Here is a 21919-nt window from a genome sequence, read left to right as displayed (position 1 = left end):
GAGAGGACCACAACCAGTAGAAGCAGAGCGACAGTCTGCTTCTCTTGCCAGAATGTAGCAGTAAAGGCTCTTTGAATAGCCAAGAGGGGGAATGCATCTCAAGAGTTGGTGCTTTTAAATGATTTAAGATTAATTGTTATTATTTAAATCACTATGTTTTTTTTAAGAATACGTTTGATTATTTGATGATGAAAAGAGAAACAAAGATGAACGAGAAGATGGTTGATAAATGATGATATCCATACATGTATTGTATATCTAGCAATGTGTTATTTATTTACAAGACTATTATTGGATAGAGGGAGTCTGTCCTTTCATAGTAATCTCTGAACAGCAGGCTGTCAATAATTGTTTGCTAGTTGAAGTGGGATAGTCAAAGCATTGCCATTTTTATACTTGAACTATTGATTATATCATTTTTACTGTATTAAGAACAAAACTGAACATATCATAACTCTGTCTTCTCTGTATATTTATCAGGAAATGAAACTGTTTCAAAGTTTTAGTTTTTGAGGGTCCACCAAATACATTTGTCTAAGTTATTAGCCTAAGTTTATTTTTGCTTTCATCCAGTTTTTTCCCTCCAGAGAAGGCTTTACACCAACATTAGGCAGCTGTCAATTATCACGTTAGGCTGCGTTTCATAAATAGATGATGACTGTTAAACCAACATTTGTCAAAAATAAGCTTTCTATCTGGATATTTGTGACAGGCACATTTTTAAATAAAATACTGTTTGTCTAATCCTACATGTACATTATGCTCCAAAATACACACATTTCCAGAAATGCGAAAAAGCAAGTTTTGACAAAGACCAGAAAGCAAGTATTGACAAAGACCGATTGAGGTCGAGACGTGTCAGCATTTTAATAAATAAAAGAGCACCTATATGCGTTAGAAAATACTTTTGTTGTTGTGGTCTTTTTGGGAGATACTTTGATCAAATTAGTGTCTTGTGTCAGCCAGCCTCGACGTTTGTCTCTTATTTGATATACATATTTGATTGGATTATGGGTGGGATTCTAAATTGTCCTCCTCCAATTTTCGCAGGCTAGCGTTTTTTGTCATGAATCTTGTTCTGAAGGCAGCTGTGCAGAGTGGTCACTAGCTGGCACAGCCACAAAGTCATAAAATCTGATTTTTAACATAACCTTAACCACACTGCTAACCCTAATGCCTAACTGTAAGCTTAAATTAATACCGAAAAGCTAATTTCTGTTTTCATGAATTTTTACAATAAAGCCTTGTTTGACTTTGCAGCTGGCCCGTCTAATAGCAATTGCTCAGCTCTGCCTCCAGGACAAAACTCATCCCAATAAATGTAAACTTGCTAAACGTTCATTCATTCCATTAACCATGACTCTGGCTTTATCAACTAAGTAAGATGCGTTTCTGGACACGGTTCCAGGATGTTATGACGAGACCAGGTCCAGTATTCACAGTGAGTCTCAGAGCAGGAGTGCTTATCTAGGATCAGTTTTGCCTTTTGGTTCATAATGAATAAGATTATATGTACGGGGGCAACCTGAACCTAGATCTGAAGACGCTTTATGAATACTACCCCATAGTGATAGGAATGACTTGATCTGGCTAGCATTGCAAATATAAACTGACTTGCTGACATGTCATGTCGCGTTCTAAAGGCTTGCACACATTGCACGGTGTGTGGATCTAGCATTCGTCTGCCGATCGTTCAACACTACATGTAAAATCGATGCGCACTCCGTTCGCAAATGTGCCCAAAATCTCCCCCTGACAGAATCCCCCCTCCCTTCATTCATTCTTTCTTCATTGCTGCGACTTGCTTGCTAGTTGAGATTTCTGCTCTTCACTCCGTTGTTAGTTTAGCCTACATTTCACCGATTTTAGTAGCAGAAAGCATTATTATTTGTGTCCTTCAAGGCAGCTGTCAATTATCACGCTAGGCTGCGTTTCATTTTTTTTAAATACATATATCGGTTTGATCGCGGGGGAGGTACTAGTAATGTCTGCAGTTTTCGGTTTGGCTATTTGTTTCAAGTGTAGTAGTCTATAAATAAATCTATTTGCCAAAAATTCGTCATCTCTCCCATGTCTTAGTTGTTCTGAAATGTGTATTACTTGCCTAAAGTTTACTCCCTCTGTTTAAAAATGTCGGTTGCCTGTGAAGTTGGTTCTATATAAAGTATTTGACTCTGATGTGTGCCACAGAAAGTATTGACTCTAGAGTCAAAAGTATGTGAAAGTATTGACCCTAGAGTCAAATACTTTCTGTGGCAAGCGAAATTAATCGTCAATGCATGCGTGTTATATTAAACATAGAGGGGGTAAAATGTAGGCAAGCAATAAACATTTCAGAGCAACTATTAGTCTAATAGGACATTACTGCAGACAATACTAGGCCTCCCCAGCGATAAAAATAAAAAAATAAAAATGAAACACAGCCTAACATGATCATTGACAGCTGCCTTGAAGGACAAATAATAATGCTTTCCGCTACTAAGATCAGTGAAATGTGGCAGGGGGGAGATTTTCGGCACAACACCCGGCACAGTTCAGAGGTGCTAAGTTCTCTCGGTCAGCAAACACTATTGGTGTGTTTGACATGTTTCCCAATATCCCCCCCCTCCTTACACCACATTAGACTGGGACCCACATTGGATGCCTTATTACAGTATACCCACACTAGAATGCCAAGCTAGCGCGCTTGTGGTCTTCACCTCTGTCGTATGAACATCTCGTTGCTTTAAAAAATATATATGTTTTCGAAAAGATTCTCTCCATGTAATCAAAAGGGTTCTGACTGATTCAGGTCCCCGGTTTGTAGATCACTTCTTGAGGATAATGTAGCACTGAGTATATTTGAGTTAAAGGCTGTTATACAGAAATACATGTTCTTGGAAAAAAAGATATCAAGAAATTATAGTCTTTAAAAACGACCCTTACATTCATGGTTCTGTCTTTGTCTCCAGTGGGACTAGTCCATTTCATTCTCCATTTGTCCACACACTGAGTGGCACGGTCCTTATTCCCCCCACTGTGTAGAGAATGAATGAGAGTGAGAGCACATAGCCTGAGAGCCAGTCTATTTCAACTCTCTTGCCAACTCCTTATGTCATGCCAAACATGACATGATAATTCCATAAGGAGCTGGCAAGAGAGCAGAAATAGACTGGTCCTCAGGCAAGAGAGAGCACAGTGCTGCTGGTCACCTTTATCTAATGAATAAAAAAGAACAGGAAATGAATGGGTTGTCTACAGGAAATTAACAGGTGTCAAAGGTTCTGTTGGGGTTTGTGTTTATGTTTGTGTGTGTGTGTGTGTGTGTGTGTGTGTGCGTGCGTGCGTGGTGTGAATGAGAAAGGCCAGAGAAGAATACAAGCACTGCCACTAGACTCGACTAGAGTTTCTCTTGTCGAGCTCAACTCTTCGCCACTAAAACCAGCAACTTGTTTCTACTTACAACATTTGGAGACCCTTGTCTTAAGACTCTTCAGACTTCCTCACACATATATGCCACTTCTTTCCACCCAGCCCTACTGTGATGACTTCATTACCCTCTCCACCCCCAGCCCCCTGTCAGTGATGAAGATGAGGGGCCTAAAGGGTGACTGCTCTGAGTGGCCTCTTCACCCCAGCTGGAGTAAAGGAAAAGCTTTTCTGTATCACCATCCCTGGACAAAAAGACGCACAGATAATTCCAGGATGACCCCCCCCCCCCCCCCCCCATCCCCCATCCCTCTCCAACACTCCTGGCCTGACCTCTGGGCATGTTAGGGCCTGCGTTCACACGCTCCCCCTAGGACAGCTGGACCAGCCTGGGTCCCAGCCTTTATCCAGACCCTCTGTATGGCTATCTCTCCCTTCCGCTCCTCCATCACAAATCGGGTTTAAAAAGGCACTGTACCACCTCCCTCACCCCCCCCCCCCCCCCTTCCTTGGGCAACAATGGGCCGCCCCAACCCCTCTCCTCCCCCTCCTCCTCCACCACATCTGTGAGTGCCCCTCTGTCTCCTTATTCTTCCCCTAACCGCTCCATTATAGTCCCTCTTTCACTTGTAAATGTGGCCAGCGATACTTCTGATGGGTCTTTTATCCACACGGCCGGGGTCAGAGGAAAGGTAGGGGTTGGGGAAGGGAGGAGAGGAGAGGGATGCAGTGGGTAGGAGGGTGGGCCAGAGTGGAGGGACAATTGCGACAAAGAGTTAAATCCTTTTTTTGTGTGCAATCATTTGGGACGATTGGCAAACCAAACTCTTGCCTGCATTCCTGTAAGCTTCCTAGCAAGACATTGCAGAGGCAGCAGAGACAAGACACAGGACAAGCATTTGGTTTGGTTTTCATGGACACTTGCTATATCACTACCATTGAAACCAATGGAGTGTGAGTGTAACATGATCCCGAGTGGCTCAGTGGTCTAAGGCACTGCATCTCAGTGCTAGAGGCGTCACTGCAGACACCCTGGTTTGAATCCAGTCTGTATCACAATCGGCTGGGGTTGGGAGTCCCATAGGTGGAGTAAAATTAGCCCAGCATCGTCTGGGTTTGGCAGGTGTAGGCCGTCATTGTAAATAAGAATTTGTTCTTTAACTGACTTGCCTAGTTAAATAAATAAAAACATGTAATTTAAAAAATCCCATTGGCCTTATTTGAAACTATTGGGATGATAATGTTGTGACTTCCTACCAATTACTAATTTATCTATTCAATCATGATACAGTGACTATTTTTTCTGTTGATAGACTTAATTTGGGAGTAAAAGTTGGTGTCGAAATATCCTGCTCACCTTGTTGATAGAAAATGTCTCACAGATTTTTCCTGTGTGGGTGCATGTTGCAAGTGAGTGCAAGGGAGGAGGAGAAGGAGGGTGGTGGAACGGCCACCATGGTGTCATGTCTTGGTCAGTGTAGAGTGGGTTTATATGTTATTTTAGCTTCTGTTCTGACCTCAACAAAAACCCTCGCACACAACAAAGGCGTGGTCTCTGTGGTTATAGTCTCCACGACAACAGGTGGACAAAGGGGGAGCGGTGGGGGGAATGTGGGGCGCAGGGTAAAAGGGGGGGGCGGGGCAGGGGGGGGCTGACCTTGGCCTCTATGTGGTCAGATGGGGTGTGAGGGCCTCAGGCCTGGTGGGTTTAGGGATGAGGAAGAGTGAAGAGGAATAATATCACGATGCCTCTCATTCTCTTCAAACTTGGAATGATTAATGACAACACAAACCCCTCACCCCCTCTTTCTCCACACAAACCAGCCTTCCCAAACCCCCCGCACCACACACCATCCCATCTGATCTCTATAGACCTGCTGCTGCTCAAACACTACCCTGTCCTTTGACATGGTCACTTTCCCAACACTGTTGATTGATGAATGACTCCATTCCCACCCACACGTCATGGTAATGCTGCAAGGAACGTGCAACTGTGGACCTGCCATGTCTGTGGACTAATGCCACCCAAAGTAGAAACATCTGCATCACACTTTAGGGTTTAAATCCTCTGCTAAAGTGTTAAAGGTTTTATGCATGTTGACTAAAGTTCATTGTAGTATTTACAATGTCCTTTAGTAATAATATTGAAACAATTCTGAAGATTAGATGGGATATTGATGATGACACAGGCAATAAAAACGGATTGCTTCACTTTCTGTCCCTCAATATAAAATCTCTCCCTCTGGTTGGGCAAATGGTTTCGCTCAACAAAAAAAAAAAGAGCATCATGGCTGTTATTGGCTCTAATCAATGATGTCATCCCTCTCCTATACAGTCAGAGCTGTACTATAAACAGACTATGTCTCTAACTGTGACTCCATGGACAGGTGGAACAATGGTGGAGTGTGAAGAGAGAGAAAGCGACAGGGAGAGTAGAGAGTCACTGTTCTCAGAGACAACAAAGCAGGGTTCCTCTTTGGTACCAAAGGGTGGTGATGGCGGTGGTGAGGACAAAGGGGATGTAGGGGACACTGAGAGTGCTCTGGCTCTGTGAGTGGTCAGTCAGCCTCAGTGATGGCTCCAGACATCTCAGACATCTCTCACTCAGACTCACACGCCTGCCTGCTGCCACGGACGGAAGACCAAGAAAGGGCTAGTGGCGCTTGCCTGCACAGCTGCACCGCACAATGACACATGTATATGGATGGACACAACCACACATGCATACAATAGGTGCATATTACAAACCACATGCAAGGCAAGCTTACTAAAGACTTCTTTATCATTTCTCTGTTTGAGAACAACAGCGTACCACCACAGAGAAAACTGGCTGGATCCGGCATAGGCGGCTAGTGATGACATATCCGGGGGGGGGGGGGGGGGGGGGGAGAGAGATGGTGAGGCGGAAGGGGGTGGTACATCATCATATGGATATCTGCAGTCCCTGTCTCCCTCAGCTCTGCCATCACTAGGTAGCTATGGTGGTATGCAACTCAGACTATGTTAGGATGTAATGGGATATATGAAGACAACAGGCGGGGGGGGGGGGGGGGGGAAGAATGTACACACACATAGTGTTATTACCAGGTGGTCTCTCTCAAGATATGTTACTGTTTCACTATCTATGTGAAGTATAACTGAGGATCTAAGAACAGCCTGGAGGGGTTTCAGGTTATCCCTGGCATGCTGTACCATACCCAGCACAGGAGTTAGTCTATGTGACCAGACAGTGGATAATGCTATTCGGCTGTAACGTCAGCTCAGCAGCCCTGTGATGCTCCTCCGCCTCTCCTCCATCCCCTGCTCTTACACAGTGGTGTTGTGTCACCCATCGCAAAGACACAGAAGCCTGGTCACGTGACTGGGGTGTCAAAGGGACATGAGGAAGGAAGGAAAGAAGCGACTGACCCTGATCACAATGAAGGGTGCTATAGTATCAGCTGTGTTTTGAATGTATATGGAACATGGTGATCCAGCAATGGAGGTCATGGTTTAAAGCAGTAAAACTGTGATAAAGATAAATAACACATCCAACCTTATCTTTTATCATCTTATTTTCATTCACAATAATACCCTTTCTGTCCATGTACGTCGTCCTCTAAATGTACTACCAGCTTACGGAATACAAAGTCAAATTAGTGCTGTTTTCTGGCATATAAACCCTAGTTGGATATTGATAAAGGTGTTGAAAGACTCGTTTAATCAGAGCAGTTTGCAGCTGTTTCATGTTGAAGTGTATTTCTATCATTACAAGAACGTGTTCAACAGAGAGGGCTGGGTTCAGACATCCGAAACACACTGCTGTTGAACTGTAGATAAAAGAAATCACATCAAAAGACATGCTAATAGTGTACAGTATATCAGATAATAATCCCAGTCATTACATGATCTCATAAAGACTAATTGACTATTATCAATCCATTTCTTATCAATACACACTGATCACTAAGAATGCCTGTGCAATATAATTAACTGGGCTCCCGAGTGCACAGCGATCTAAGGCACTGCATCTCAGTGCTTGAGGTGTCACTACAGACACCCTGGTTCGAATCCAGGCTGCATCACTACCGGCCGTGATTAGGAGTCCCATAGGGAGGCGCACAATTGGCCCAGCGTCATCTGGGTTTGGCCATGTAGGCCGTCATTGTAAATAAGAATTTCTTCTTCTTCTGACTTTCCTAGTTAAATACAGGTAAATAATAATAATAATAATGTGTCAAAATATGTACTTTAATGTTTCTATATCATCCTCTCTGTTGTAAAAGATTCAGATTTGAGGCTGCTGGTGGAAGGTGTTTTGGCTTGCGTGTTGGGTGGGAGTGAGAGGACCACACACATGTCTGTCTCAAGCAATAATCCACTTTTTTTTATTATTTCATGTATAAACTGAATAAAGAAATATCCTTGCTGAATCACACCCATTTACCTGAGACACATTTCCAATAGATCCTCATATTTGTGTTCCATGCTTACAAGAGACGAGTTTGATGAATGAATTACTGAGAGCAGTAGTTACCAAAACTGTGTTGATATTGTGATGTAAAAAAACAAATATATCACCAAGCGAGGACGGCGAAAGGGTGTCTGTTTATCCCACACTGGAGACTTGGGATGAATTCCATACCGGCATCTCTGATTAGAGCAACAATATTACATGTTCATGGTTTTAGTTCATATTTGGTACTTTATTTCTGTTCATACTAATAATGCAGTTATTCATAACTTCCTATATGACCTTATCATGAGATGGTATAGAGATGAGTGGTTGAAAGGGAAATGTCCAAAGAAGAATGGCAAAGAAGAGGCAAGAATGTTTTTCAAAGCATTGACCAGTCTGCCCCATTACCAACACTTATATCAATGATGGGCTGATACATTTTTGAGTTGATGAGTTGAAATGGCATAAACACAGGAGTTTACACATATCCATAAAAACATATTGGAATAATTGAATTAAGAAATTATTTGAAAGGTCTATGTGACAAAATCATTTGCATGCTAAGTTAAAACCAATGACTGGTCAAAGCAAGAAATAATGAAATTATGTTTAAGTTTTAATTTTATTATTATTTTTTAATTTTTTTAAAGCATCATATTTCAATATCACACATGTGCAACTCAAGCTTACATGCAGTATGAAATCAACAACACATAAACAATGATATTTCCAAAAATATCAACAAAAACAAAAGAAAATGAATAAACCTAGATAAATAATTGTATTATTAATGATATAAAACTATCTATACCTTGAAATAAAAGTACAAACGAATTCCCTCTTAATTGGCTTGTAATGGTGTTTTAAAATTATAAAGAGGTTGCAAAGGTCACGGTTTGTTAAGCAAAATTCAAATGATACATTCCTTAAGAATTATGCAAATTGTAATCCTAAAACAGCACTAGGAGCCACAACAAAAGCTCACCAGTAGAGCAGCAATAAACCCATCCTTGCCTAGGGGCAATCGAAAGTAGGAAGAGGGAAATGGAAAACATTGAAAGCTTCTCTTCGGGGGATTGGACCTAACTCTTCTCAAAATAACTGTAGGCCTACTTAGTCCTAAATAAAGCATTGTTGATTTATAATGTTATAATGCAATGAACCGTACACGTGTAGGCTATACTGCAGGCTATACAATGACTTTTAGTTGACATAATCGTCTAAAGCTTTTGACCAATAGTGACTCCGTTTTGGATAATTGGTGATATTATGAATACATCGAATAATCAACACTTTAAGGCAGATTTCCAAAAAGAAATATCACGACTATGGTTACAAGACTAAGAACTTGTATTTACGACACTGATGTGAAAGGAACCCCCAGCAACAGATGTCCAGATACAATTCTCGGGTTGTGTTTTAAATTTCACAAGAATTGCGTTTGGACAATCAACTGCAAGGGCTCAAAGTGTGTCTCAAAACGAATTGCTCTCATCATTCAAAACAGTTCTCAATTAATCAATTTAAATCCATCATATAAATGATCTTTGAATCTGTAGAATATATAGACCTATAGAAAATATGGAGGCACTATCACTAATTGTCATTCCAATCATGTACCTGACCAAGGATCCTCATCTTATTTGGTAAAATTAAATATCATCAATTGCAGGATACTGAAACATAATGTAATCTGGATATGTGCTAATTAAACTAATACCGTTTAAAAAGCAGTAGCCTATTGTTTTCTTATATAGCAAAACTTTTGTTTTCTCCTTTAAACATTTTATAAGTCCGCAGGTCTAGTAACAAACATGCACATTTCAAATTCATAATATCTACGATTTTCGATACTCTGATCTTTGATAGCCTATACCAATGGCATGATTTACCAGAAGATGTTTAAGTCGACGAAGGCCTCAACGATGATACAATTTCCCCTTTCGAAAACGTCAAAACACTGTAAAAACTTCTTAAATTCAATACCATAATTTGACAACATGAAAATGGTTTGCTCTAATCACCAGCATAGGAATCAGAAGAAACGAGTCGTTCAAACTGCATTACGACTGCGTTTCGACATATCTGCACCTGTAAGACGCATCTCCTTGCACATATAGTTTCCACACCATTATAGAGCAGAACACAAGCATTTTTAACTCGACTTCAAATTCTTCCAATCATACAAAAAAAAACTCAATGTTTATCAATGTTAAAACGGTATAAGGCGACAAAGCAGAACATTGCTGATGCGAGAAAGCCGAGGGGAAATTGTTAAAACGCGAATGCACCTGCTCCTCCGCCGTCCCCAAGCAGCATTTCTTGTATACTCCAGCTTGTAGAAAAATGATAAGACGCGAAAAAAGGGTTATATGAGTCAACTCGTGGCGCTCCTTTAACTGGCTATTACTTAATATGACGACTGCACGGGAATGGCACTGCGTGCTCGCTATTCTGTTATCCAAAGGCTTTTCTTGAGCTTCACTAACAATAACGGTGTTACCGAGATGGACGGCGAGAGGGAGTGGGGATGGTCTTCGCTTGGTACTGAATTTGAATAACACCACGGGGTGATAAATGTCCATTGTGCTGAAGAAGTAATGCATCTGCACTAGCTCTGATAGCACACACAAGCCAGCAGCTGCGAATGAAGGACCAGTAAACATTTTAAAGACACAACAGACCTATTTTGGCTCTCCAGGGCAATTACAATCAAAACACTGTTATCCTTGTAAACGTATTGTCAATACGAAATGAACTTTCCTCTCTGTTGTTTCACAATAATAAACCAGGGGTATTCGTACAATGCAGCCAGGCACTAACAAATATCAACTGGTTTATTCATTAGTTTATTAAAAAATATTAATGAATGACCTATTGGCAGATGATTTGGCTGTTAATAACATGTTAATTACATATTAATTAGTAGAGCCTATAAGACTTTGAGGTCAATTTGATTACCATAAATTGAATAAATGCTCGTGTAGTTTAGGTCTATGCCTCATCTATCTGATAAGGACATTGTAGTCGTTTTCAGGAAAATCTTCAAGACATATACTAAAGATTTCTTTAGAGCTGTATGACACAGGTGATTGACAGGTGAACCACAACGCGCGCGAGGGTAATGTTGTGCTTATGGGTCTAAAATTGTGACCTCATTCTGAAACAAACTTACCAGTAAGTGTCCAGATCCCCAGAAGACCTGCAACTATTCTGACTAGCCTACTATTCTTCAAAATTTTGGACCCAAACATCTCTTTCAAAAGGCAATTAGATCGACTGGATCAAATGATTTGCTAGGTTCAATTGCTATATCGAATCACTTCCCTTATCGAATATGCATCGCATGGTGTCGAGGAAGGTAAACCTTGCCCAAAAAAGGCATGCTACTTGCGCTTCCCACACTCCAGATGCTTTAGGCCCATCATAGCTCGGGTTAAAAGCCTACTTCTCCCTGATACATTATTAAACAGTGATCGCCTTCGGGGTTGGACTCTTCTCCCCTTTTCCTTTAAAGACATCTCAGTTGGTTTCATCCATCGCATCGCACTCCTACAGGGGAGTGAGTTAACATTTCCTTTGCTGGGAACATCTTCTCACTGTCGATGCTCATTTGCCTCTTAAAGGGCCTGCCCGCTGCTGCCTTTTCACGGCCATGTCAGAATAATTTATTGCGGGAGGCGCGAGATCACTGGAGATTATGGCTGAAGGGAGGGAAAAGACGCGTTATTAATGCTTACTTATCGGGAATGCAGGCAGGGACTTCACTGATTCACTAAACTAAACCCATTCAGTTCATTCGAGAGAGAAAAAAACTATATTAGGCCTACATTATGAACCCACTTTATGAAAGTCATTGAATCTGTATTGATATCTGTATTGGGAAGAAAGATTATTATATTTCTCAGATAAACCTGTACATTTTCGTCTATAGTTTACTACATCATGGAAATAGCTTGAGAGTTTAACTAGTTTTGTTCTTATTTTTTTCCAGAGATACTCCTTTCATACATGTTTTGTTATTGTATGACGTCAACTTCGACATTTCAAAAGTTTCAGTGCTAGCTGATGATTCCTAGTTCGTCACCACCAGTCACCACTAAATGAAAAAACACATAGGCCTCTTAATTTGATCACTGTTGTCCCAGAGAATTTTCCTGCGCAGCAGAAAATGCTAAATGTAATTTATTCAAGGTTTAAAAAGGCTTCTAAAAAGTGTGTAATTCCCACTTTAAAATATCAGACTTGATTTGCCCTAACGAAAAATGTATCAACCCTAAAAAAAATCTCCATTAATTTTAATCCACAAGTAATTCACGTTTCCTGTTGCTGCATGATTATTTTCCTGCTGTGATTAACATGGTCAAATTAAGATAGCAGGTCTTTAAGGACACTATTTCCCCAGTGCAGTGTGGATTTGAGTAGGCCTAGCCAATTTTTCAAGGTCTGAATATATAATAACATAATTTGTTGTAACAATTTTTGTAAATCTGAGAGGTATATTCTAGGCCCAAAGCTTTGCCTCTTTCATTGGAAATACATTCTCTTTAGTTTTCCTTACTTTGATATAAGTTCATCCCATTTTGTAGGCTTATACCAGATGCAACAATACAAACCAGGCCCATAGCCCATGTGTAAATCTTAGTGTAGGGCATCAAGTTATCATATATATTTTCTGAGACCGACTGTGTTCATTTTTGGATATAGGGAAAAAATCTTTGCAGTCTTTAAGTGAATGGGGAAATGCATTTCACTCTCCAAGCCTCAATGTGAGCCAGTAGAACTGGGGAATCCTCTTGTTTTCACTTCTCGTCATATTCACCTTTCTCTTGACTTAAAACAGCATGCCAATACTGCACGGTTCCTAGGTAAGGAGAGTATAAGGGCCCCAATAAGCTAGGTGAAGGTGGCTGGCTGTGACATATGGCATCACTAAACCAGAGCCTCAATATAAGATCCTACACTAAACCATTAGGATTAGTTTGACGGTCTTATCCCAAAGAGGGAAGACAGTATCTTGCTTGATAATTACAAAGGACTACATTGAGAAAGTTCACCTTTACAACCAGTGAAATCGATCCACATTCCTATACTGATAATGTCCATATTATCGTTCCCAGGTCATCTGTTGGGGATCATGGTGAATAACAAATCCACTTTAAACTCAAAGCTTAAAAAGCCTCAACCTCAAGAAATCTCTGAGGGTCTGCAATTTGAGTGACAATAATGCAGTTTGTTTGTGTGTATCCATCCCCCATCCCTGTCTTTTTGTGTATCCCTGGTCTTAGCACATCTGTGAGCTTAGGGGAAGACCCCCCACTGGGCTTTGGGCTAGTGCAGCTCAGCCTATAACTGCTGAGGGGAAGCCATTCCTGAATAAATTAGCCCAGTGTCCAGCCTTATTAGTGACCTCTGACCTTTCAGAGAAAAGTTAGAGGCCACCACTGCACTCTCCCAGGCTGACCACTCAGAGGGGCTGGGAAAGTGCCCTGGTAGGTGAGATGGCTGGCTCAAGGGGGTCACATGAGAGAAAGCGAAAGGGGTAGAGAGGTGGGGGTCTGTCATGAGTGGAGAGATTCCCTTTGAGTCCCATTCCCCACATCCACAAGTGTGGCCCTGATGCTTTGTTGTGACTCTGAGCTAAGGCCAAACAGAAGGCTTCAAACAGCCCTATCCTACAATGTTTGGCCCCCATTGTTTTCTCCCCCGCCCTTTCTTTCAACCTGCATTGCAATCTATTTGGCCCATTCTATCAGTTTTTCTTTCTCTCATTCTGCCTCTTTCTGTACTTTTTATATGGTCCTTTCTCAGTTTTTGTGGGCTGGTATTCACTTTGGTGAGAATCCTACACTTATTGACTGTTTGCTACTACTCATTAAGAACGCTCGTTGATTAAGAGTGTGGTTATAGGCTGACAATTAAAGGATGGAATCAATATGTTGTATCAGTAAATACACCAAAGACAATGAGTTTAGATGATGTGAGACTTTGGGTGTCTGAAACATGTTCTTTTATCAGGAAAACCCTCCGTTTATTCACTATTAGTTCCATGTCTGCTCAATGCCATTGGTAAGATGGTTGTTTAATCATTTTAAAATCAAGTATTGGTCTCTCCTTCGACCTTGCACATAATTAGACCACCAAAAGCCATACACATGGTAGTTTGGGAAACTTAAAAATAAATGCATACTGCATACCAATCTAGATCTATGCGATGATTATCTTATACACATCTAAATTCTTTGTCCTTGAAACGAAGTGTGCTTACTTGGCATTCATTTCACATACATCCTAAACCAGAGCATAAACAAAGTCATAATAAATAAAAACATGTACACACTTTCATATTTCTGCAAGAGGCAGCTTTGTTTCAGCAGCAGCAAAGCTACTATCCCAGAGTAGTCATAGTTTCACTGGCTCTGTCAAAGTCTCTTGTTAGTCTCAGGTCTGGCCAGTGGTCGTGTCCTTTCGTGGAGCGCTTAAACGCTCCCTTTGTTTCCCAGTCTGTGATGCTAGTCTGCCTCCAGGTGGCGACACTGGGGACTGCACATTCTCCTTGTCAGTGAGCTGGGAGAGGAGAATGTTCACACTCTCTTCTAAAACCCCACTCAGAACCTCCTGTTCCTCCTGAGAGAAGCGGCCCAGAACATGCCTGTCCACTGATGTTTTACCTGATGGTCTGCCAATCCCAATACGCAGTCTGGGCATCACCTGGGGGACACAAGAATAGAATAGTAATTTAATTTATTGTCTGTCTTTTTCCTCTGCTTCCAACCCCCCCCCCCCCCCCCCCCCCCCAGACAACAGTTTCCTTTGACAGACATGACATTTCTCTGGATTCTCTAGCACTTTCCACAAATTTGTCAAAGGGCACAGTCACCTCTCAATTCCTCCCAATGTGGGAAGGGAGAGTATTTGTCTGTGTGGAAAGTTACTTACATCAGTCTGCAGACACTCAACACAGGACCGCACACCATTGTGACCCCTGTCAATCAACAACATATAGAATGAGCACAAAGTTGGGAAGATCACATTGTTGTCAGATAGCGTCAATAGTCATGCTGATATCTGTCTGGGAATCAACTCACCTGGCGCTCCCTCCTTGTTTCATAGCAAGCTTTCCAAGAGGCTTATCCAACTCATCATGAACCAGCAGTATGTGCTCAGGCTTGACGCTGTATTTACACGCTTGATTCAAGGTAATTAAAAACAAAATATCATTAACAATGATATCATTCATATGATCAAATATCATTAACAAACAGGAAAGCAAAGGCTAGCTTTTTCAAACAGAAATTTGCATCCTGTAGCACAAACTCCCAAAAGTTCTGGGACGCTAAAGTCCATGGAGAATAAGAGCACCTCCTCCCAGCTGCCCACTGCACTGAGGCTAGGAAACACTGTGACCACCGATAAATCTGCAATAATTGAGAATTTCAATAAGCATTTTTCTACAGCTGGCCATGCTTTCCACCTGGCTACCCCTACCCCGGTCAACAGCCCTGCGCACCCCACAGCAACTTGCCCAAGCCTCCCCATTTCTCCTTCACCCAAATCCAGATAACTGATGTTCTGAAAGAGCTTCAAAGTCTGGACCACTACAAATCAGCCGAGCTAAACAACCTGGACCCTCTCTTTCTAAAAGTATCCACCGAAATTGTTGAAACTCCTATTACTAGCCTGTTCAACCTCTCTTTCGTATCATCTGAGATCCTCAAAGATTGGAAAGCTGCCGGGGTCATCCCCCTCTTCAAAGGGGGAGACACTCTAGACCCAAACTGCTACAGACCTATATCTATCCTACCCTGTCTTTCTAAATTCTTTGAAAGCCAGTTAACAAACAGATCACCAACCATTTTGAATCCCACCGTCCCTTCTCTGCTATGCAATCTGGTTTCCGAGCTGGTCATGGGTGCACCTCAGCCACACTCAAGGTCCTAAACGATATCATAACCGCCATCGATAAGAGACAATACTGTGCAGCTGTCTTCATCGACCTGGCCAAGGCTTTCAACTCTGTCAATCACCACATTCTTATCGGCAGACTCAACAGACTTGGTTTCTCAAATGACTGTCTCACCTGGTTCACTAACTACTTCTCAAACAGAGTTCAGTGTGTCAAATCGGGGTGCCACAGGGTACAATCGTCGGGCCGACTCTTTTCTCTGTATACTTCAATGATGACGCTCTTGCTGCTGGTGATTCTCTGATCCACCTCAGACGACACCATTCTGTATACTTCTGGCAGTTCTTTGGGCACTGTGTTAACTAACCTCTAGACGAGTTCAATGCCATACAACTATCCTTCCATGGCCTCCAACTGCTCTTAAATGCAAGTAAAACTAAATGCATGCTCTTCAACTGATCGCTGCCCACACCTGCCCACCCGTCCAGCATCACTACTCTGGACGATTCTGACTTAGAATATGTGGACAACTACAAATACCTAGGTGTCTGGTTAGACTGTAAACTCTCCTTCCAGACTCACATTAAGCATCTCCAACCCAAAATCAAATCTATAATTGGCTTCCTATTTTGCAACAAAGCATCCTTCACTCATGCTGCCAAACATACCCTCATAAAACTGACTATCCTACTGATCCTTGACTTCGGGGATGTCATTTACAAAATATCCTCTAACACTCTACTCAGCAAATTAGATAGAACGGGGGACACTGTGATACAGTCTGTCTCCAAAGCCCCATATACTACCCACCACTGCGACCTGTATGCTCTCGTTGGCTGGCCCTCGCTTCATATTCGTCGCCAAACCCAATGGCTCCAGGCCATCTACAAATCTCTGCTAGGTAAAGCCCCACCTTATCTCAGCTCACTGGTCACCATAGCAGCACCCACCCATAGCACGTGCTCCAGCAGGTATATTTCACTGGTCATCCCCAAAGCCAATTCCTCTTTCGGACCCCTTTTCTTCCAGTTCTCTGCTGCCAATGACTGGAACGAACTGCAAAAATCACTAAAGCTAGAGACTCATAACTCCCTCACTAGCTTTAAGCACCAGCTGTCAGAGCAGCTCACATATCGCTGCACCTGTACATAGCCCATCCAACTACCTCATCCCCACACTGTTATTTGCATTTTTTTTTATTTTGCTCCTTTGCACTCCAGTATCTCTACTTGCACACTCATCTTCTGCACATTTACCACTCCAGTGTTTAATTGCTATATTGTAATTATTTAGCCACTATGGCCTATTCATTGCCTTACCTCCCTACTTCATTTGCACACACTGTATATAGACTTTTTCTATTGTATTTTTGACTGTATGTTTGTTATTCCATGTGTAACTGTGTTGTTGTTTGTGTCGCACTGCTTTGCTTTATCTTGGCCAGGTCGCAGTTGTAAATGAGAACATGTTTACAACTAGCCTTTTGAACTAATTCCTCAGACAGTCAAAACTCAAAATGCATAAAATGTAAAAAGACATCAAGAAGACAAGATTCCTCACCTGCTTTGGCCACAGATACACCATTTATGTTCATCAGTAGTCGTGGTCGGAGAAGCACGATTTGGGTGTCCTGGATGTCAGATACGATGACCTCACCGGACACATGCCTATCACCACGCCAGTTATCAGCTACCCCAAGCCGGGAAGCAAGTGCTTCCAGCACTGCCATGCCTACGCTGTGGCGTGAACTGTTCATTCCAGGGTTTCCCAGTCCCACAACCTGCACAACGACAATAAATACATATTTTCCATCTTTGCATATTATATTTCTCTAAACGTCATTGGTGAGCACAGTGGTTCCCCTACCACAAGAACATACTGATTTGTGTCATGCTAGCCACACATTTTTAACTAACACAGTCTTGTTTCAAATATATGATCAAAATCAGTTTTTGGCTCATAATTGTGCCAGGGAGCCTTGTTTTTGGAGCTCTTCATGTCTAACTTATAATTATGAAGAATAAAAATGTAGAAGCCCCAGGTAGCCTACATTGCTGCTACCCCACATAGCAAACTTTAAAGACATATAACCCGCCTGCGAGAATCCCTTGATGTGTCCTAATACAAGTGCATAAAAATCAGCAAAATGGACAGCGTGAACTAAATCAAAGGACTGATCGCAGGCGAAGCGAGCCCTTCATCACGGCTTATTGTGAAATAGACACGTAGGCCTTAGCGGACTAAACTCCACTCAATAGTGTAGGAAGTTTCTGATGACTCCACCAACGCAGTTGAGCGGAGACCAGGCTTTGTGGAATCTAGCTCTGATTACATCAATTCGCCCAAGGTCAGTACTTCAAAAACTGTAAATAATGAAACCCCCTGTCTTGTACTTGTTTGTCCTTTGTAGTTGCGTGCTTTTCTTTGTTTGCTGAAATCCATACTTTTTCAATAAACATGAATCAAATACAACCAACGACTGTTTCCCTGTTGAGATTCAATTGGCACATTCGAATTAGAGATGATTTTCCATCTTAGAGCAACAGCAATGAACAAAGAGTTGGTGGTTGCATTTGGTTCATAATAAAAAATAATTGAAGTATTGACCTTAGGTGAATCGATGTAGTCGGAGCCAGATTCCACAAAGCCTGGTATCTGCTCCACTCCGTTGGTGGAGTCATCAGAAACTTTTTGTCACATACACATGGTTAGCAGATGTTAATGCAAGTGTAGCAAAATGCTTGTGCTTCTAGTTCCGACCATGCAGTAATATCTAACAATTTCACAACAACTACCTTATACACACAAGTGTAGAGGAATGAATAAGACTATGTACATACAAATATATGAATGAGCGATGGCCGAACGGTATAGGCAAGATGCAGTAGACGGTATAGAGTACAGTATATACATATGAGATGAGTAATGTAGGGTATGTAAACATTATATAAAGTGGCATTGTTTAAAGTGGCTAGAGATACATTTATTACATCAAATGTTTCATTATTAAAGTGGCTAGAGATAAGTGAGTATGTAGGCAGCAGCCACTCAATGTTAGTGGTGGCTGTTTAACAATCTGATGGCCTTGAGATAGAAGCTGTTTTTCAGTCTCTCGGTCCCAGCTTTGATGCACCTGTACTGACCTCGCCTTCTGGATGATAGCGGGGTGAACAGGCAGTGGCTCGGGTGGTTGTTGTCCTTGATGATCTTGATGATCTTTTTGGCCTTCCTGTGACATCGGGTGGTGTAGGTGTCCTGGCAGGCAGGTAGTTTGCCCCGGGTGATGCATTATGCAGACCTCACTACCCTCTGGAGAGCCTTATGGTTGTGGGCGGAGCAGTTGCCGTACCAGGCGGAGATACAGCCCGACAGGATGCTCTCGATTGTGCATCTGCAAAAGTTTGTGAGTGTTTTCGGTGACAAGCTGAATTTCTTCAGCCTCCTGAGGTTGAAGAGGCGCCTTCTTCACCACGCTGTCTGTGTGGGTGGACCATTTCAGTTTGTCCGTGATGTGTACGCCGAGGAACTTAAAACTTTCCACCTTCTCCACTACTGTCCCGTCGATGTGGATAGGGGTGCTCCCTCTGCTGTTTCCTGAAGTCCACGATCATCTCCTTTGTTTTGTTGACGTTGAGTGTGAGGTTATTTTCCTGACACCACACTCCGAGGGCCCTCACCTCCTCCCTGTAGGCCGTCTCGTTGTTGTTGGTAATCAAGCCTACCACTGTAGTGTTGACTGCAAACTTGATGATTGAGCTGGAGGCGTGCATGGCCACGCAGTCATGGTGAACAGGGAGTACAGGGTTCCAGGGTCTCGAGCTTAATGACGAGTTTGGAGGGTACTATGGTGTTAAATGCTGAGCTGTAATCGATGAACAGCATTCTTACATAGGTATTCCTCTTCTCCAGATGGGTTAGGGCAGTGGGCAGTGTGATTGCGTCGTCTGTGGACCTATTGGGGCGGTAAGCAAATTGGAGTGGGTCTAGGGTTTCAGGTTGGGTGGAGGTGAGGTGGTCTCACAAAGCACTTCATGATGGCGGAAGTGAGTGCTACAGGGCGATAGTAATTTACCTCAGTTACCTTCACTTTCTTGGGAACAGGATCAATGGTGGCCCTCTTGAAGCATGTGGGAACAGCAGACTGGGATAAGGATTAATTGAATATGTCTGTAAACACACCAGCAAGCTGGTCTGCGCATGCTCTGAGGACGCGGATGGGGATGCAGTCTGGGACGGCAGCCTTGCGAGGGTTAACACGTTTAAATATTTTACTCACGTTGGCTGCAGTGAAGGAGAGCCCACAGTTTTTGGTAGCGAGCTGTGTCAGTGGCACTGTATTGTCCTCAAAGCGAGCAAAGAAGTTATTTAGTTTGTCGGGGAGCAAAACATTGTGGTTTTCCTTTTGTAGTCCGTGATTGACTGTAGAACCTGCCACATACCTCTCGTGTCTGAGCCGTTGAATTGTGACTCTACTTTGTCTCTATACTGACACTTAGCTTGTTTGATTGCCTTGCAGAGGGAATAGCTACACTGTTTGTATTCGGTCATGTTTCCAGTCACCTTCTCCTCATGAGCCAGGTGTCCTGTTCAAATCCCACGGTGAAATCGGCTCAAAACAAGTGAGTTAGCCTAGGCTAGATTAAGCACGTGGGGTGATGAGTATGATACTGTTTTCACATGCAAAACTCATTACTTTTGATTAAAAAATGCTTTATCTGCCTTCCCAATGAAAACTAATTTGAAATTCTAACATCTATTTGATGGAAAAGAGATGTATGTTTCTGGACGATGCACCATGCTACATTGTTGACAACATGACTTCAAAAGGGCGCTCCTCCCTCACCAATTTTGTCCGTTCACTTCACAGGTCATAGGCCGGTGCACCGTAGCTCAGGTTAATACTGACAATCATTGACAATAACACAGGAGCAAAAAAAAAAAAAAAAATGTATTTCACTTTTATAACGTAAAAACATAGATAAAGTTTGTCAAATGTACGTCAAACATTTAAAGTGTTTGCATTTTAGCTAACCTTAACCTAATTGTCCGAAACTGCTATATTAATTCTCCTAACCTGCTTGAAAAGTCAATACTGACCAACTGTATCCAATCTAGTCAAAACAGTGTCTGCAGTGTACTGACTACAACATATTTGGGTTGCAATAGTTTTTCTTTAATAATTCACTTACCAGTCTCCGGCGAGAATTTGTGTGGACTCCAGCTTCACTGCCCATCATAGGTCCAACGGGTCCAGTCAGCATCGCTCGATTTATCAGTTTTAATAAAAGTCGTCTCATTGTGACAAAGTTCAGCAGTCTTGAAAAACGGTGACACACAAAGCCAAAGTTTAGACCTACCAACAACAGTGACGTTTCCCAGGCTTTAATGTCTATTGACGTTTCTCATAAGCACAGAAAAGGCAACGTTACAAACACTTTTACGTTCATAACTTAATGTTCTCTTGGAGCCTAGCGTCAAAAGCCTACTGTCTGTGACCACCATCAATAGCTTAGATCCAATAACGTACTCCTGACGTTTCAGTTCAGTAATAAACTAATATATTTGAAATGTTTATAGTTTAAAAATCTCGGCCCTCGCTATAAAATTGAGAACACAAAAGAAGAAACATTGGAAAAGAATATCTATATAGTTATTTTGGTAAAAACAAACCTGCAGTACCATGCAACTTTGACATTAATCAAAGAGACTGGTGGACAGAAAACTGAGAGGGTTCATTGTGACCAACTTCTGATCTTTTCAACCATACCGCCACCTAGCTTGGAGGTTTATAAATTAACTTACGGTGTCTTCAGAAACTATTCACACCCCTTGACTTTTGCCACAGTTTGTGGTGTTACAGCCCGAATTTAAAATTGATTAAATTTAGTTTTTTTTAACGATCTCCACACAACACCTCATTAGTCAAAGTGGAAAATGTGTTTAGAAAACTTTACAAATTAATAAAAATGAAAAGCAGAAATGCCTTGTGTCAATAAGTATTCAAGCCTAGATGAGTTCAGGAGTAAACATGTGCTTAACAAGTCACGTAATAACTTGCAAGGACTCACTCTGTAAGCAATAATAGTGTTTAACATGATTTGTAAATGACTACCCCATCTCTGTACCCTACACATACAATTATCTGTAAGGTCCCTCAGTCGTGCAGA

The 21919-nt window shown here is 42.0% G+C and overlaps 1 protein-coding gene across 6 annotated transcripts; it reads right to left on the bottom strand.

The window, feature by feature from the left end:
• Positions 1–13816: 13816 nt before the first annotated feature.
• On the bottom strand, positions 13817–21503 carry LOC110535838 (putative peptidyl-tRNA hydrolase). 6 transcript variants are annotated; one of them, XM_090189135.1, is made up of 7 exons: positions 21423–21503; positions 20942–21068; positions 20596–20653; positions 17313–17532; positions 14935–15034; positions 14786–14831; positions 13817–14557 (listed from the first exon to the last, which is right to left on the bottom strand). In XM_090189135.1, exons 4-7 carry the CDS (start codon positions 17506–17508, stop codon positions 14288–14290), a joined length of 612 nt encoding a protein of 203 aa, XP_090045261.1. In that variant the 5' UTR covers positions 17509–17532; positions 20596–20653; positions 20942–21068; positions 21423–21503; the 3' UTR covers positions 13817–14287. The 6 variants fall into 6 exon arrangements, with proteins under 6 accessions (XP_090045261.1, XP_090045263.1, XP_036791557.2 ...); XM_090189137.1 differs by having other exon boundaries at positions 21432–21482; XM_036935662.2 differs by lacking the exon at positions 20596–20653.
• Between the last annotated feature and the right edge of the window lie 416 nt (positions 21504–21919).

The sequence above is a fragment of the Oncorhynchus mykiss genome, chromosome 11 (genome assembly GCF_057628025.1).
Source record: "Oncorhynchus mykiss isolate SJ-2025 chromosome 11, ASM5762802v1, whole genome shotgun sequence".
NCBI lineage: Eukaryota > Metazoa > Chordata > Actinopteri > Salmoniformes > Salmonidae > Oncorhynchus > Oncorhynchus mykiss.
This window is presented reverse-complemented; position numbering and strand designations above follow the sequence as displayed.

Coding starts and splice junctions, on each gene's coding strand:
- LOC110535838 (XM_036935662.2), bottom strand. CDS start 21,049: ATGAGACGACTTTTATTAAAACTGATAAATCGAGCGATGCTGACTGGA. Junction 17,533..20,941: donor CAAATTCTCGCCGGAGACTG/GTAAGTGAATTA, acceptor GTCGTTGTGCAG/GTTGTGGGACTGGGAAACCC. Junction 15,035..17,312: donor TGTATCTGTGGCCAAAGCAG/GTGAGGAATCTT, acceptor CCTTGAATCAAG/CGTGTAAATACAGCGTCAAG.